General features: G+C 43.4%; 1 protein-coding gene across 1 annotated transcript in view; it reads left to right on the top strand.

Moving 5' to 3' along the window:
* SNED1 (sushi, nidogen and EGF like domains 1) overlaps nt 1-16,519 on the top strand; it is a 482,978-nt gene that overhangs the window by 398,420 nt on the left and 68,039 nt on the right. The window contains exons 26-28 of the mRNA XM_053709904.1: nt 608-721; nt 14,091-14,204; nt 15,125-15,241. Coding sequence (XP_053565879.1) covers nt 608-721; nt 14,091-14,204; nt 15,125-15,241 — 345 coding nt within the window. The remainder of the gene's footprint in view (nt 1-607; nt 722-14,090; nt 14,205-15,124; nt 15,242-16,519) is intronic.

The following is a 16,519-nucleotide window of genomic DNA, read 5'->3' as shown; positions in this document are numbered from 1 at the left end:
CTAACAAGGTGAGGCTGTATACAGCACAGGCTAACAAGGTGAGGCTGTATACAGCACAGGCTAACAAGGTGAGGCTGTATACAGCACAGTCTAACAAGGTGAGGCTGTATACATCACAGGCTAACAAGGTAAGGCTGTATACAGCACAGGCTAACAAGGTGAGGCTGTAAACAGCACAGGCTAACAAGGTGAGGCTGTATACCTGCACAGGCTAATGACGTGATGAGGCTGTATATAGCACAGACTAACAAGGTGAGGCTGTATACAGCACAGGCTAACAAGGTGAGGCTGTATACCTGCACAGGCTAATGAGGTGAGGCTGTATATAGCACAGACTAACAAGGTGAGGCTGTATACAGCACATGCTAACAAGGTGAGGCTGTATACAGCACAGGTGAATGAGGTGAGGCTTTGTACTTGCACAGGCTAGAGAGATTTCTCTGTATACTTGAACAGTGTGATGAGTTAAACTGTATTACTTTATAGTCTGGGGTAGTACCAATATTCATTTACAGGTTTAAATGGCCAAGCAAACTGGGGATTTATTTTTGCACAGTCTGAAACTAGGTGCTGTTGTGTAGTAATGGGTATTTTAAAAAATTTGCAGAAATGGATGAATGTCTGTCAGAGCCGTGTAAGAACGGAGGCAGCTGTCAGGATTTACCTGGAGCCTTTCTTTGTATCTGTCCTGAAGGCTTCACTGGTGTCCAGTGTGAGACAGGTAAGGCTTTTTCCTTGTTCATCCTGTATTAAATGCAAAATACTCAGACCTGTAATTCTGATATTGACTTAAAGATATGTAGTTATTGTTATACAATTCAGCACTTCCTTTCATTCTTTCACTTTTTACAATTTTGACAAAATAACTTTATAGATACGTACTGTATGCCTGGATTACTCACTAGTGTTTGTGCAGTTCAACCTTTTTCTAATATGACCTATGACTTTCTTGTGAGATATACTCTGACCCCTTGGTTTACAGAAAACACCCATGCTATAAGCTTTCAATAGACAATTTTGACTGATTTTTCAATGCATCTTTATCCTTAGTAGAAAAGCTTTTAACATGTTAACTATGCACACATTCACTGCTGGTGATACCATTGTGTGTTAGGCAGCTTAGGAGTGTTAGCTGAAGGTTCTAGGGGTCATATAGGGAGTTGCTTTGGGGTAGCTTCTAGAGGAGTCCCTTGGGTGCTAGGGTGGGTTGCAGTGGGTATGGCTCATGTAATGGTGCCAGGGTCGACTACTGGAGATGGGAATGCTAGAAGGAGCATTGCATTTAGTGTTTATTACTCTTTTAAGTTTAATTTGAAATTGTTGTAAAAAATGTAAAGCATTGTTTTAAATCAGTGAGAACCAATTTTTGAAAATGTATTTATTTCAAATAAATTTCAGCAGTTGGGAAATATTTTATTTCCTCACAAGTACAGCAAATGTATCTTTCTCCAACATAGGTGTGTCCGGTCCACGGCGTCATCCTTACTTGTGGGATATTCTCTTCCCCAACAGGAAATGGCAAAGAGCCCAGCAAAGCTGGTCACATGATCCCTCCTAGGCTCCGCCTACCCCAGTCATTCTCTTTGCCGTTGTACAGGCAACATCTCCACGGAGATGGCTTAGAGTTTTTTAGTGTTTAACTGTAGTTTTTATTATTCAATCAAGAGTTTGTTATTTTGAAATAGTGCTGGTATGTACTATTTACTCAGAAACAGAAAAGAGATGAAGATTTCTGTTTGTATGAGGAAAATGATTTTAGCAACCGTCACTAAAATCCATGGCTGTTCCACACAGGACTGTTGAGAGCAATTAACTTCAGTTGGGGGAACAGTGAGCAGTCTCTTGCTGCTTGAGGTATGACACATTCTAACAAGACGATGTAATGCTGGAAGCTGTCATTTTCCCTCTGGGATCCGGTAAGCCATGTTTATTACGATTGTAAATAAGGGCTTCAAAAAGGGCTTATTAAGACTGTAGACTTTTTTTGGGCTAAATCGATTGATTATTAACACATATTTAGCCTTGAGGAATCATTTTATCTGGGTATTTTGATATAATAATATCGGCAGGCACTGTTTTAGACACCTTATTCTTTAGGGGCTTTCCCAAAGCATAGGCAGAGCCTCATTTTCGCGCCGGTGTTGCGCACTTGTTTTTGAGAGGCATGGCATGCAGTCGCATGTGAGAGGAGCTCTGATACTTAGAAAAGACTTTCTGAAGGCGTCATTTGGTATCGTATTCCCCTTGGGGCTTGGTTGGGTCTCAGCAAAGCAGATACCAGGGACTGTAAAGGGGTTAAAGTTCAAAACGGCTCCGGTTCCGTTATTGTAAGGGTTAAAGCTTCCAAATTTGGTGTGCAATACTTTTAAGGCTTTAAGACACTGTGGTGAAAATTTGGTAAATTTTGAACAATTCCTTCATGTTTTTTCGCATTTGCAGTAATAAAGTGTGTTCAGTTTAAAATTTAAAGTGACAGTAACGGTTTTATTTTAAAACGTTTTTTGTACTTGTTATCAAGTTTATGCCTGTTTAACATGTCTGAACTACCAGATAGACTGTGTTCTGAATGTGGGGAAGCCAGAATTCCTATTCATTTAAATAAATGTGATTTATGTGACAATGACAATGATGCCCAAGATGATTCCTCAAGTGAGGGGAGTAAGCATGGTACTGCATCATTCCCTCCTTCGTCTACACGAGTCTTGCCCACTCAGGAGGCCCCTAGTACATCTAGCGCGCCAATACTCCTTACTATGCAACAATTAACGGCTGTAATGGATAATTCTGTCAAAAACATTTTAGCCAAAATGAACACTTATCAGCGTAAGCGCGACTGCTCTGTTTTAGATACTGAAGAGCATGACGACGCTGATATTAATATTTCTGAAGGGCCCCTAACTCAGTCTGATGGGGCCAGGGAGGTTTTGTCTGAGGGAGAAATTACTGATTCAGGGAACATTTCTCAACAAGCTGAACCTGATGTGATTGCATTTAAATTTAAGTTGGAACATCTCCGCATTCTGCTTAAGGAGGTATTATCCACTCTGGATGATTGTGACAAGTTGGTCATCCCAGAGAAACTATGTAAAATGGACAAGTTCCTAGAGGTGCCGGGGCTCCCAGAAGCTTTTCCTATACCCAAGCGGGTGGCGGACATTGTTAATAAAGAATGGGAAAGGCCCGGTATTCCTTTCGTCCCTCCCCCCATATTTAAAAAATTGTTTCCTATGGTCGACCCCAGAAAGGACTTATGGCAGACAGTCCCCAAGGTCGAGGGAGCGGTTTCCACTTTAAACAAACGCACCACTATCACCATAGAGGATAGTTGTGCTTTCAAAGATCCTATGGATAAAAAATTAGAAGGTTTGCTTAAAAAGATGTTTGTTCAGCAGGGTTACCTTCTACAACCAATTTCATGCATTGTCCCTGTCGCTACAGCCGCATGTTTCTGGTTCGATGAGCTGATAAAGGCGGTCGACAGTGATTCTCCTCCTTATGAGGAGATTATGGACAGAATCAATGCTCTCAAATTGGCTAATTCTTTCACCCTAGACGCCACTTTGCAATTGGCTAGGTTAGCGGCTAAGAATTCTGGGTTTGCTATTGTGGCGCGCAGAGCGCTTTGGTTGAAATCTTGGTCGGCTGATGCGTCTTCCAAGAACAAGCTACTTAACATTCCTTTCAAGGGGAAAACGCTGTTTGGCCCTGACTTGAAAGAGATTATCTCGGATATCACTGGGGGTAAGGGCCACGCCCTTCCTCAGGATCGGCCTTTCAAGGCAAAAAATAAACCTAATTTTCGTCCCTTTCGTAGAAACGGACCAGCCCAAAGTGCTACGTCCTCTAAGCAAGAGGGTAATACTTCTCAAGCCAAGCCAGCTTGGAGACCAATGCAAGGCTGGAACAAGGGAAAGCAGGCCAAGAAACCTGCCACTGCTACCAAGACAGCATGAAATGTTGGCCCCCGATCCGGGACCGGATCTGGTGGGGGGCAGACTCTCTCTCTTCGCTCAGGCTTGGGCAAGAGATGTTCTGGATCCTTGGGCGCTAGAAATAGTCTCCCAAGGTTATCTTCTGGAATTCAAGGGACTTCCCCCAAGGGGGAGGTTCCACAGGTCTCAGTTGTCTTCAGACCACATAAAAAGACAGGCATTCTTACATTGTGTAGAAGACCTGTTAAAAATGGGAGTGATTCATCCCGTTCCATTAAGAGAACAAGGGATGGGGTTCTACTCCAATCTGTTTATAGTTCCCAAAAAAGAGGGAACGTTCAGACCAATCTTAGATCTCAAGATCTTAAACAAGTTTCTCAAGGTTCCATCGTTCAAGATGGAAACCATTCGAACTATTCTTCCTTCCATCCAGGAAGGTCAATTCATGACCACGGTGGATTTAAAGGATGCGTATCTACATATTCCTATCCACAAGGAACATCATCGGTTCCTGAGGTTCGCATTCCTGGACAAACATTACCAGTTCGTGGCGCTTCCTTTCGGATTAGCCACTGCTCCAAGGATTTTCACAAAGGTACTAGGGTCCCTTCTAGCTGTGCTAAGACCAAGGGGCATTGCTGTAGTACCTTACTTGGACGACATTCTGATTCAAGCGTCGTCCCTTCCTCAAGCAAAGGCTCACACGGACATTGTCCTGGCCTTTCTCAGATCTCACGGATGGAAAGTGAACGTGGAAAAGAGTTCTCTATCTCCGTCAACAAGGGTTCCCTTCTTGGGAACAATAATAGACTCCTTAGAAATGAGGATTTTTCTGACAGAGGCCAGAAAAACAAAACTTCTAGACTCTTGTCGGATACTCCATTCCGTTCCTCTTCCTTCCATAGCTCAGTGCATGGAAGTGATCGGGTTGATGGTAGCGGCAATGGACATAGTTCCTTTTGCACGCATTCATCTAAGACCATTACAACTGTGCATGCTCAGTCAGTGGAATGGGGACTATACAGACTTGTCTCCGAAGATACAAGTAAATCAGAGGACCAGAGACTCACTCCGTTGGTGGCTGTCCCTGGACAACCTGTCACGAGGGATGACATTCCGCAGACCAGAGTGGGTCATTGTCACGACCGACGCCAGTCTGATGGGCTGGGGCGCGGTCTGGGGATCCCTGAAAGCTCAGGGTCTTTGGTCTCGGGAAGAATCTCTTCTACCGATAAATATTCTGGAACTGAGAGCGATATTCAATGCTCTCAAGGCTTGGCCTCAGCTAGCGAGGGCCAAGTTCATACGGTTTCAATCAGACAACATGACAACTGTTGCGTACATCAACCATCAGGGGGGAACAAGGAGTTCCCTGGCGATGGAAGAAGTGACCAAAATCATTCTATGGGCGGAGTCTCACTCCTGCCACCTGTCTGCTATCCACATCCCAGGAGTGGAAAATTGGGAAGCGGATTTTCTGAGTCGTCAGACATTGCATCCGGGGGAGTGGGAACTCCATCCGGAAATCTTTGCCCAAGTCACTCAGCTGTGGGGCATTCCAGACATGGATCTGATGGCCTCTCGTCAGAACTTCAAAGTTCCTTGCTACGGGTCCAGATCCAGGGATCCCAAGGCGGCTCTAGTGGATGCACTAGTAGCACCTTGGACCTTCAAACTAGCTTATGTGTTCCCGCCGTTTCCTCTCATCCCCAGGCTGGTAGCCAGGATCAATCAGGAGAGGGCGTCGGTGATCTTGATAGCTCCTGCGTGGCCACGCAGGACTTGGTACGCAGATCTGGTGAATATGTCATCGGCTCCTCCTTGGAAGCTACCTTTGAGACGAGACCTTCTTGTTCAGGGTCCGTTCGAACATCCGAATCTGGTTTCACTCCAGCTGACTGCTTGGAGATTGAACGCTTGATCTTATCGAAGCGAGGATTCTCAGATTCTGTTATCGATACTCTTGTTCAGGCCAGAAAGCCTGTAACTAGAAAGATTTACCACAAAATTTGGAAAAAATATATCTGTTGGTGTGAATCTAAAGGATTCCCTTGGGACAAGGTTAAGATTCCTAGGATTCTATCCTTCCTTCAAGAAGGATTGGAAAAAGGATTATCTGCAAGTTCCCTGAAGGGACAGATTTCTGCCTTGTCTGTGTTACTTCACAAAAAGCTGGCCGCTGTGCCAGATGTTCAAGCCTTTGTTCAGGCTCTGGTTAGAATTAAGCCTGTTTACAAACCTTTGACTCCTCCTTGGAGTCTCAATTTAGTTCTTTCAGTTCTTCAGGGGGTTCCGTTTGAACCCTTGCATTCCGTTGATATTAAGTTATTATCTTGGAAAGTTTTGTTTTTAGTTGCAATTTCTTCTGCTAGAAGAGTTTCAGAATTATCTGCTCTGCAGTGTTCTCCTCCTTATCTGGTGTTCCATGCAGATAAGGTGGTTTTACGTACTAAACCTGGTTTTCTTCCAAAAGTTGTTTCTAACAAAAACATTAACCAGGAGATTATCGTACCTTCTCTGTGTCCGAAACCAGTTTCAAAGAAGGAACGTTTGTTGCACAATTTGGATGTTGTTCGCGCTCTAAAATTCTATTTAGATGCTACAAAGGATTTTAGACAAACATCTTCCTTGTTTGTTGTTTATTCCGGTAAAAGGAGAGGTCAAAAAGCAACTTCTACCTCTCTCTCTTTTTGGATTAAAAGCATCATCAGATTGGCTTACGAGACTGCCGGACGGCAGCCTCCCGAAAGAATCACAGCTCATTCCACTAGGGCTGTGGCTTCCACATGGGCCTTCAAGAACGAGGCTTCTGTTGATCAGATATGTAGGGCAGCGACTTGGTCTTCACTGCACACTTTTACCAAATTTTACAAGTTTGATACTTTTGCTTCTTCTGAGGCTATTTTTGGGAGAAAGGTTTTGCAAGCCGTGGTGCCTTCCATTTAGGTGACCTGATTTGCTCCCTCCCTTCATCCGTGTCCTAAAGCTTTGGTATTGGTTCCCACAAGTAAGGATGACGCCGTGGACCGGACACACCTATGTTGGAGAAAACAGAATTTATGTTTACCTGATAAATTACTTTCTCCAACGGTGTGTCCGGTCCACGGCCCGCCCTGGTTTTTTTTAATCAGGTCTGATAATTTATTTTCTTTAACTACAGTCACCACGGTACCATATGGTTTCTCCTATGCAAATATTCCTCCTTAACGTCGGTCGAATGACTGGGGTAGGCGGAGCCTAGGAGGGATCATGTGACCAGCTTTGCTGGGCTCTTTGCCATTTCCTGTTGGGGAAGAGAATATCCCACAAGTAAGGATGACGCCGTGGACCGGACACACCGTTGGAGAAAGTAATTTATCAGGTAAACATAAATTCTGTTTTTCCTGTAATCTTTCCTTCATTCCTCACATTCAGTCCTTGGCTAAAGCCTGCCGCTTCCACCTTAAAAACATCTCCAAAATTAGACACTTCCTTACATAAGACACAACTAAGATTTTAATCCACTCTCTCATTTTGTCTTGTAAGGTGTATCCAGTCCACGGATTCATCCTTTACTTGTGGGATATTCTCCTTCCCAACAGGAAGTGGCAAAGAGAGCACACTGCAGAGCTGTCCATATAGCTCCCCCTCTAGCTCCACCCCCAGTCATTCTCTTTGCCGGCTCTAAGCAATCGGAAGTGTAAAGTGAATGTGGTGTTAGAAATTTAGTTTTTATTTTCTACAAGCAAAAGTTTGTTATTTTAAATGGTGCCGGTGTGTACTATTTACTCTCTAGCAGAAAGGAGATGAAGATTTCTGCAGGGAGGAAGATGATTTTAGCATGTTGTAACTAAAATCCACTGCTGTTCCCACACAGGACTGAGGAGTACAAGAAAACTTCAGTTGGGGGGGTTTGCAGGTTAGGCTGCAAAAAAGGTATGTTCAGTCATTTATTTCTAGACAAGACTGTGATAATGCTAGAAAAGACTGATAATATCCCCATGAGGGAAGGGTAAGCTGTATTCAGAGACTAAGTATGGAATTGCAAGCTTACATAACAGGGCTAGTTTATGCTGGTTGACACTACTTAATGGCAAACGTTTTTTTTTATTGAAAAATTTCGTTTTTTGAGACACTTTGAAGGTTCCTTTGGGTTTCTTTCAGGGGTTGTTACCCACATGGCTATTATTAAAACACTTAGGAGTGTTTCTTTAGGCCTCACAGCACCAGAGTAAGGTGGGAGGGGCCTAATTTCGCGCCTCAGATGCGCAGTTATATTTGACTAGAAGTCCAGGCTTTTTCACATGGAGGGTCCTGCTGCAGTTTGAGGGCCTATAAGAAGCTTTTTCCCCACAAATCTGGTTCCTAAGGGCAGGTAGGGCCACAGCAGAGCTGTGGCAAGGTGCTGATGTTGTTTTAACCGGTTTGTTGGCTTACTGTCGATCCGGTTTGGGCATTAAGGGATTAATCGTTTTTATTGCTAGTGGTGCAATCTTACTAATGCTTTAGGTACATACTGTAAAAATTTCTAAAAGTTTGCTGCATTTTTCACTGTTTTGCAAAATTGTGTGCCTTTTTTATCTCTTAAAGGCACAGTAACGTTTTTTTCAAAGTGTGTTTTTACTTGATTAAAGTGATTTCTAAGCCTGTCTGACACCAAGGAAAATCCTTGTTCAATGTGTTTAGAAGCCATGGTGGAACCCCCTCTCAGAATGTGTCCCACTTGTACTGATATGTCTATACATTTTAAAGAACATATTGTTGCACTTAAAAATGTGGCCCAAGATGATTCTCAGGCAGAAGGTAATGAGGTTAGCCCGTTAACCTCTCCCCAAGTGTCACAACCAGTTACGCCCGCTCAAGCGACGCCTAGCACCTCTAGTGCGTCTAACTCTTTTACCTTGCAAGATTTGGCGGCAGTTATGGATAATACCCTCTCAGTGTTTTTATCTAAACTGCCCGTGTTACCTGCAAAGCGTGATAGCTCTGTTTTAAGAACAGATTCTGAGTATTCTGACGCTTTAGTAGCCATATCCGATATACACTCACAACGCTCTGAAATGGGGGCGAGGGATGTGCTGTCTGAGGGAGAAATTTCCGATTCGGGAAAGGTTGCTACTCAGACAGACTCAGATACGTTGGCTTTTAAATTTAAACTAGAACACCTCTGCTTATTGCTCAGGGAGGTATTAGTTACTCTGGATGACTGCGACCCTTGGGTGGTTCCAGAGAAATTGTGTAAAATGGACAAGTACCTAGAAGTTCCCGTTTACACTGATGTGTTCCCGTTCCCTAAGAGGATTGCGGATATCGTTACTAGGGAGTGGGATAGACCAGGTATTCCGTTTGTTCCCCCTCCTGTTTTTAAGAAAATGTTCCCCATATCTGACCCCATGCGGGACTCGTGGCAGATGGTCCCTAAGGTGGAGGGGGCTGTTTCTTCACTTGCTAAACGCACAACCATACCAATTGAAGACAGTTGTGCTTTTAAAGACCCTATGGATAAAAAATTAGAGGGTTTACTTAAGAAAATTTTTGTTCAACAAGGTTTTCTTCTCCAACCTATTGCGTGCATTGTTCCTGTAACTACTGCAGCTGCTTTCTGGTTCGAGGCGCTGGAAGATGCGCTCCAGACGGAGACCTCATATGAGGACATTATGGACAGAATTAAGGCTCTTAAGCTAGCTAATTCTTTAATCACAGATGCCGCTTTCCAACTAGCTAAGTTAGCGGCAAAGAATTCAGGTTTCGCCATTTTAGCGTGCAGGGCGCTATGGCTAAAGTCCTTGTCGGCCGATGTGTCGTCAAAATCCAAACTCTTGAACATCCCTTTCAAAGGAAAGACCCTCTTCGGGCCTGAATTGAAAGAGATTATTTCAGAAATCACTGGGGGAAAAGGCCATGCTCTCCCTCAGGACAAGTCCTTTAAGACAAAGAACAAACAAAATAATTTTCGTTCCTTTCGGAATTTCAGGAGCGGCTCGCTTCATCCTCCCCTACTACAAAGCAAGAGGGTAACGCTTCACAACCCAGGCCAGCCTGGAAACCTTACCAGGGCTGGAACAAGGGTAAACAGGCCAAGAAGCCTGCAGCTGCTTCCAAGACAGCATGATGGGGTAGCCCCAGATCCGGGACCGGATCTAGTAGGGGGCAGACTCTCTCTCTTCGCTCAGGCCTGGGCAAGAGACATACACGATCCCTGGGCCTTAGAGATTGTATCTCAGGGATATCTTCTAGAATTCAAGGACCCCCTCCAAGGGGAAGGTTCCACATTTCTCGTTTTTCTACAGACCAGACAAAGAAAGAGGCGTTCTTACGCTGTGTAGAAGACCTACATACAATGGGAGTGATCCACCCAGTTCCAATTGCGGAACAAGGGCTGGGTTTTTACTCAAACCTGTTTGTGGTTCCCAAGAAAGAAGGAACTTTCAGACCAATCCTGGATCTCAAAATTCTAAACAAATTCCTCAGAGTCCCATCATTCAAGATGGAGACCATTCGGACAATCTTACCAATGATCCAGGAGGGTCAATATATGACTACGGTGGATCTAAAGGATGCCTATCTGCACATTCCTATCCACAAAGATCATCACCAGTTTCTCAGGTTCGCCTTTCTGGACAAGCATTATCAGTTTGTGGCTCTTCCTTTCGGGTTGGCCACTGCTCCCAGAATTTTCACAAAGGTGCTAGGGTCCCTCCTGGCGGTACTAAGACCGCGGGGCATAGCAGTGGGGCCTTATTTAGACGACATCTTAATTCAGGCGTCGACTTTCCAAAGAGCCAAGTCTCACACGGAAATTGTAGTGGCCTTTCTGAGGTCTCACGGGTGGAAGGTGAACATCAAAAAGAGTTCTCTCTCCCCCCTCACAAGAGTTCCCTTCCTAGGAACCCTAATAGACTCGGTAGAAATGAAAATATTTCTGACGGAGGTCAGAAAGTTAAAACTCTTAACTACTTGCCGAGCTCTTCATTCCATTCCTCGGCCATCTGTAGCTCAGTGCATGGAGACAATCGGACTAATGGTAGCGGCAATGGACATAGTCCCTTTTGCACGGATACACCTCAGACCACTGCAATTATGCATGCTCAAACAGTGGAATGGGGATTATGCAGATTTGTCTCCTCAAATACAGTTGGACCAGGGGACCAGAGATTCTCTTCTCTGGTGGTTGTCTCAGGATCACCTGTCTCAGGGAATGTGTTTCCGCAGACCAGAGTGGATCATCGTAACGACCGACGCCAGTCTGTTGGGCTGGGGTGCAGTCTGGGACTCCCTGAAAGCTCAGGGCTTATGGTCTCGGGAAGAAGCTCTTCTCCCGATAAACATTCTGGAACTGAAGGCGATTTTCAACGCGCTTCAGGCATGGCCTCAGCTAGCTGCGGCCAAATTCATCAGATTTCAGTCGGACAACATCACGACTGTAGCTTACGTCAATCATCAAGGCGGAACAAGGAGTTCTCTAGCAATGATGGAAGTAACCAAAATAATCAGATGGGTGGAGGATCACTCTTGCCATCTCTCAACAATTCACATCCCAGCAGTAGACAACTGGGAGGCGGATTTTCTAAGTCGTCAGACTTTTCACCCGGGGGAGTGGGAACTCCACCCGGAGGTATTTGCCCAGCTGTCTCAGCTATGCGGCACTCCAGAATTGGATCTGATGGCGTCCCGTCAGAACACCAAGCTTCCTCTTTACGAGTCCAGGTCCCGGGATCCCCGGGCGGTGCTGATAGATGCTCTAGCAGCGCCTTGGTCCTTCAATCTGGCCTATGTTTTTCCACCGTTTCCTCTCCTCACTCGTCTGGTTGCCAGAATCAAGCAGGAGAGGGCTTCAGTGATTCTAATAGCGCCTGCGTGGCCACGCAGGACCTGGTATGCAGACCTAGTGGACATGTCATCTGTGCCACCATAGACACTACCAATGAGGCAGGACCTTCTAATACAAGGTCCTTTCAAACATCCAAATCTAATTTCTCTGCGTCTGACTGCTTGGAGATTGAATGCCTAATTCTATCAAAGCGTGGTTTCTCTGAGTCGGTTATTGATACCCTGATTCAGGCTAGAAAGCCTGTCACCAGGAAAATCTACCATAAGATTTGTCGAAAATATCTTTTTTGGTGCGAATCCAAGGGTTACTCATGGAGTAAGGTTAGGATTCCCAGAATTTTGTCCTTTCTCCAAGACGGATTGGAGAAAGGATTATCAGCTAGTTCCTTAAAGGGACAGATATCTGCTTTGTCTATTCTTTTTCACAAACGTCTGGCAGAGGTACCAGACGTTCAAACGTTTAGCCAGGCTTTAGTCAGAATCAAGCCTGTTTATAGATCTGTGGCTCCACCATGGAGTCTGAATTTAGTTCTTTCAGTTCTGCAGGGGGTTCCGTTTGAACCTTTACATTCCATAGATATTAAGCTTTTATCTTGGAAAGTTTTGTTTTTGGTAGCTATCTCTTCTGCTCGAAGAGTTTCAGAGTTATCTTCTCTAAAGTGTGATTCACCTTATCTGGTGTTCCATGCAGATAAGGTAGTTTTGCGTACCAAACCCGGTTTTCTTCCTAAGGCTGTGTCTGATAAGAATATTAATCAGGAAATTGTTGTTCCTTCTCTGTGTCCTAATCCTTCGTCGAAGAAGGAACGTCTGTTACACAATCTTGATGTGGTTCATGCTTTAAAGTTCTATTTACACGCAGCTAAGGATTTCAGACAAACAACTTCTTTATTTGTTATCTATTCTGGTAAGAGGAGAGGTCAGAAGGCGACCGCTACCTCTCTTTCCTTTTGGCTGAAAAGCATCATCCGTTTGGCCTATGAGACTGCTGGCCAGCAGCCTCCTGAAACAATTCATGCTCATTCTACCAGAGCAGTGGCTTCCACATGGACTTTTAAAAATGAGGCTTCTGTTGAACAGATTTGTAAGGCAGCGACTTGGTCTTCACTGCATACTTTTTCCAAATTTTACAAATTCAATACTTTTGCTTCTTCGGAGGCTATTTTTGGGAGAAAGGTTTTACAAGCAGTGGTGCCTTCCATTTAAGGTACCTGTCTTGTTCCCTCCCTTCATCCGTGTCCTAAAGCTTTGGTATTGGTATCCCACAAGTAAAGGATGAATCTGTGGACTGGATACACCTTACAAGAGAAAACAGAATTTATGCTTACCTGATAAATTTATTTCTCTTGTGGTGTATCCAGTCCACGGCCCGCCCTGTCATTTTAAGACAGGTGGTTTTTATTTTTGAACTACAGTCACCACTGCACCCTATGGTTTCTCCTTTTTCTTCCTAACCTTCGGTCGAATGACTGGGGGGTGGAGCTAGAGGGGGAGCTATATGGACAGCTCTGTTGTGTGCTCTCTTTGCCACTTCCTGTTGGGAAGGAGAATATCCCACAAGTAAAGGATGAATCTGTGGACTGGATACACCACAAGAGAAATAAATTTATCAGGTAAGCATAAATTCTGTTATTTCCTGCCTTGATTACTGCAACTCTGTTCTCTCTGGTCTCCCCACCTGCCGCCTAGCTCCTTTACAATCCATAATGAATGCCTCTGCCAGACTCATCTTCCTTACACGTCGCTCTTCATCTGCTGCTCCTCTGCCAATCCCTTCACTGGCTTCCTCTTGCCTCTAGGATCAAACACAAAATTCTCACTCTGACATACAAAGCCCTCAACTGCACTGCTCCCCCCTATATCTCAGACCTTGTCTCCAGATACTCTCCATCCCGTCCCCTTTGCTCTGCTCATGACCTCCTACTCTCCTCCTCTCTGGTTACCTCATCGCACTCCCGTTTACAGGACTTCTCCAGACTGGCTCCCATCTTGTGGAACTCTCTGCCTTGCCCCACAAGACTCTCCCCTAGTTTTGAAAGCTTCAAGCGCTCCCTAAAGACTCTACTGTTCATGGATGCATACAACCTATGCTAACCTTACTTTATACCAGTTCCACTCCTCCATTGCTATCCCCTGAACCTCCTTAAGTCCAGCTGTTTGTAGCTCACCTTCTTAAGAGCTGATTACAACAGTGCAACTCTTGGCAGGGCCCTCTACCCATTTGATCCCTTTAATTGTTTTGTTGTACTACCCTCTGTTTACAGCGCTGCGGAATCTGTTTGCACTCTACAAATAACCGATAATAATAATAATAAATAATAATAAATGTACTTCTTGTTTATTTAACAGAGCTGGATGGCTGTGACTCTTCCCCCTGTCAGAATGGCGGTATATGTGAGAATCTGGCAGGTTCCTACCTGTGCGTGTGTCCGAGAGGTTTCTATGGTTATCATTGCCAGACTGGTGAGTGTCTGAAGAGGGATATAGGAAACTTTATATTCCAAGCTCTTCTTTTTCACATTCATAATTATGATGACCTCTTTCTTCCATTAGAGTAGTTTTTTCTGGTATTTTAAATGTAAATAGACTGCTGATTCCCAGTACAATGCCACCATAACTACCCTTGTATGACACAACTGACCTACCTGCAATCCTTGGTATGACACCTATGTTGTCTTTGCTTACTTTCCCATTGTTTCCACAACTTATTTGCCTCCCTTTATTTTACAAAACAATGGTTTCCTTGCATTATCCTGCTTGAAGCCCACATTCCTTTCATTAATTTTATGACACCTATTAGTCTTCCCCACTCTAGTTAGTTGTGTGGTCTACCTTCCCCTTCCTGTCTTTCCATCACTGACAGAAACCTATCCTGTCTCTCTAAACCTTCCTCAATCTCCCTCTCTGGTGTACAACACCTGTCTTGCTTTCACCTCCAAGCAGTTTGTTTGCAAAGACACCCCCAACCTCCCCAAGCACACTATTTACTCAGGCCTTGCCTATGTTGTATGCATCCTGTTTGCCTCCCCCTGGCTCATTACTTATTCTACCTTCAAGTGGTTCCTGACTACTTCTTAATATATGGACTTGAAACATGCCTGACAAGATTCCTTTTTCTTAAATTAATTAATTATTTAATGAACTGCTGAAAATGTGCAACTTTTCTGTAATTTTAAGTACGGCTTACCAAGAGGCTTTCATGGCAAGTTATTTCACCAAGAAACTAGTGTTTTTTTTGTCCTGTAAGATGTCTACCCCCAATAACCAACTTTACCTCAAACTCATCAGAAGCTATGTATGCTACATACACATTGCGCAATTCAAGTATTGTTGGTCTCCTTTTTGTATAAAATGGTTAACTGTACCTTCTTTCTGTGTTGCAGTAAGTGATTTATGTTTACTGAATCCCTGTGGCAACCGAGGAGTCTGCATGTCCGGTGCAGATGGAGCAGTGAGCTGTAACTGCCGCACTGGCTACACAGGAATCACCTGTGAGAGAGGTAATCAGAGGCAGACCTGAGTGAACTGCTGTGTTTAACTAGTTTGTTTTCCTTCACTAGTATTATTTCCTCAAAAGCCTCACTGTTGAGCACATTCAAAGACATCCAGTCAATAAACAACTGAAATTACATATTTCCATTAAAGGGATACTGAACCCAATTTTTTTCTTTTGTAATTCAGAAAGAGCATGCAATTTTAAGCAACTTTCTAATTTACTCCTATTATCAATTTTTCTTCGTTCTCTTGCTATCTTTATTTGAAAAAGAAGGCATCTAAACTTTTTTTGGGTTCAGTACTCTGGACAGCACATTTTTATTGGTGGATGAATTTATCCACCAATCAGCAAGGACAACCCAGGTTGTTCACCAAAAATGGGCCGGCATCTAAACTTACATTCTTGCATTTCAAATAAAGATACCTAGAGAATGAAGAAAATTTGATAATAGGTGTAAATTAGAAAGTTGCTTAAAATTTCATGCTCTATCTGAATCACAAAAGAAAAATTTTGGTTACAGTGTCCCTTTAATCAAGGATTTATAGAAAAAAGAATACTTGAACTAATTCAGCCACCAATTGGACAAAGGAGGCAGAAATTTAAACTGCCAACTTCTTTATCCTTGCAGAGTTCTGAAGTTTCTGGCTGGAGACTACTTAAAGGGATACTAAACCAACATTTGTTCTTTCATGATTCAGATAGCGCATGCTATTTTAAGCAACTTTCTAATTTACTCCTATTATCAATTTTTCTCCGTTCTCTTTGTATCTTTATTTAAAAAGCAGGAATTTAAAACATAGAAGCCGGCCCATTTTTGGTTCAGAACCTGGGCTGTGCTTGCTTATTGGTGGCTAAATGTAGAAAGGCCTTTGAGAGGCCGAAACGCGTTGATCAAGCATCTGATAAGCCTTATTCCTATATATACACCTGTACTTAAACGTACTACACCATATTTATTATCTTTCACAGAAGGACCCACTTAGGAGCAGCACAGTCTCCAGAAAATCTGGATATCTATTTTTGGTCGCAGCAATAGCTCTGCTGACTTTGACTTTAACATTTGGAACTTGAAAGACTTATTATTATTAATATATATATTTTTCTCACACAATCACCTTTTTACCATTTTTTTTATTTTTTAATTGTAATTTTTGGATTTTTCTTTCCATATTTTTATTTTATTTTTATTATATATATTTTTTCACTTGCATATTTTTTCACTTGCTTATTTCTGCACCTGCTTATTTTTTCACTTGCTCATTTTTTCAACTTGCCTAATTTT

This window comes from Bombina bombina, chromosome 4 (assembly GCF_027579735.1).
Source record: "Bombina bombina isolate aBomBom1 chromosome 4, aBomBom1.pri, whole genome shotgun sequence".
NCBI classification, from domain to species: Eukaryota; Metazoa; Chordata; class Amphibia; order Anura; family Bombinatoridae; genus Bombina; species Bombina bombina.
The sequence above is the reverse complement of the archived record's forward strand: the minus strand, read 5'-3'. Positions and strand labels throughout refer to the sequence as shown.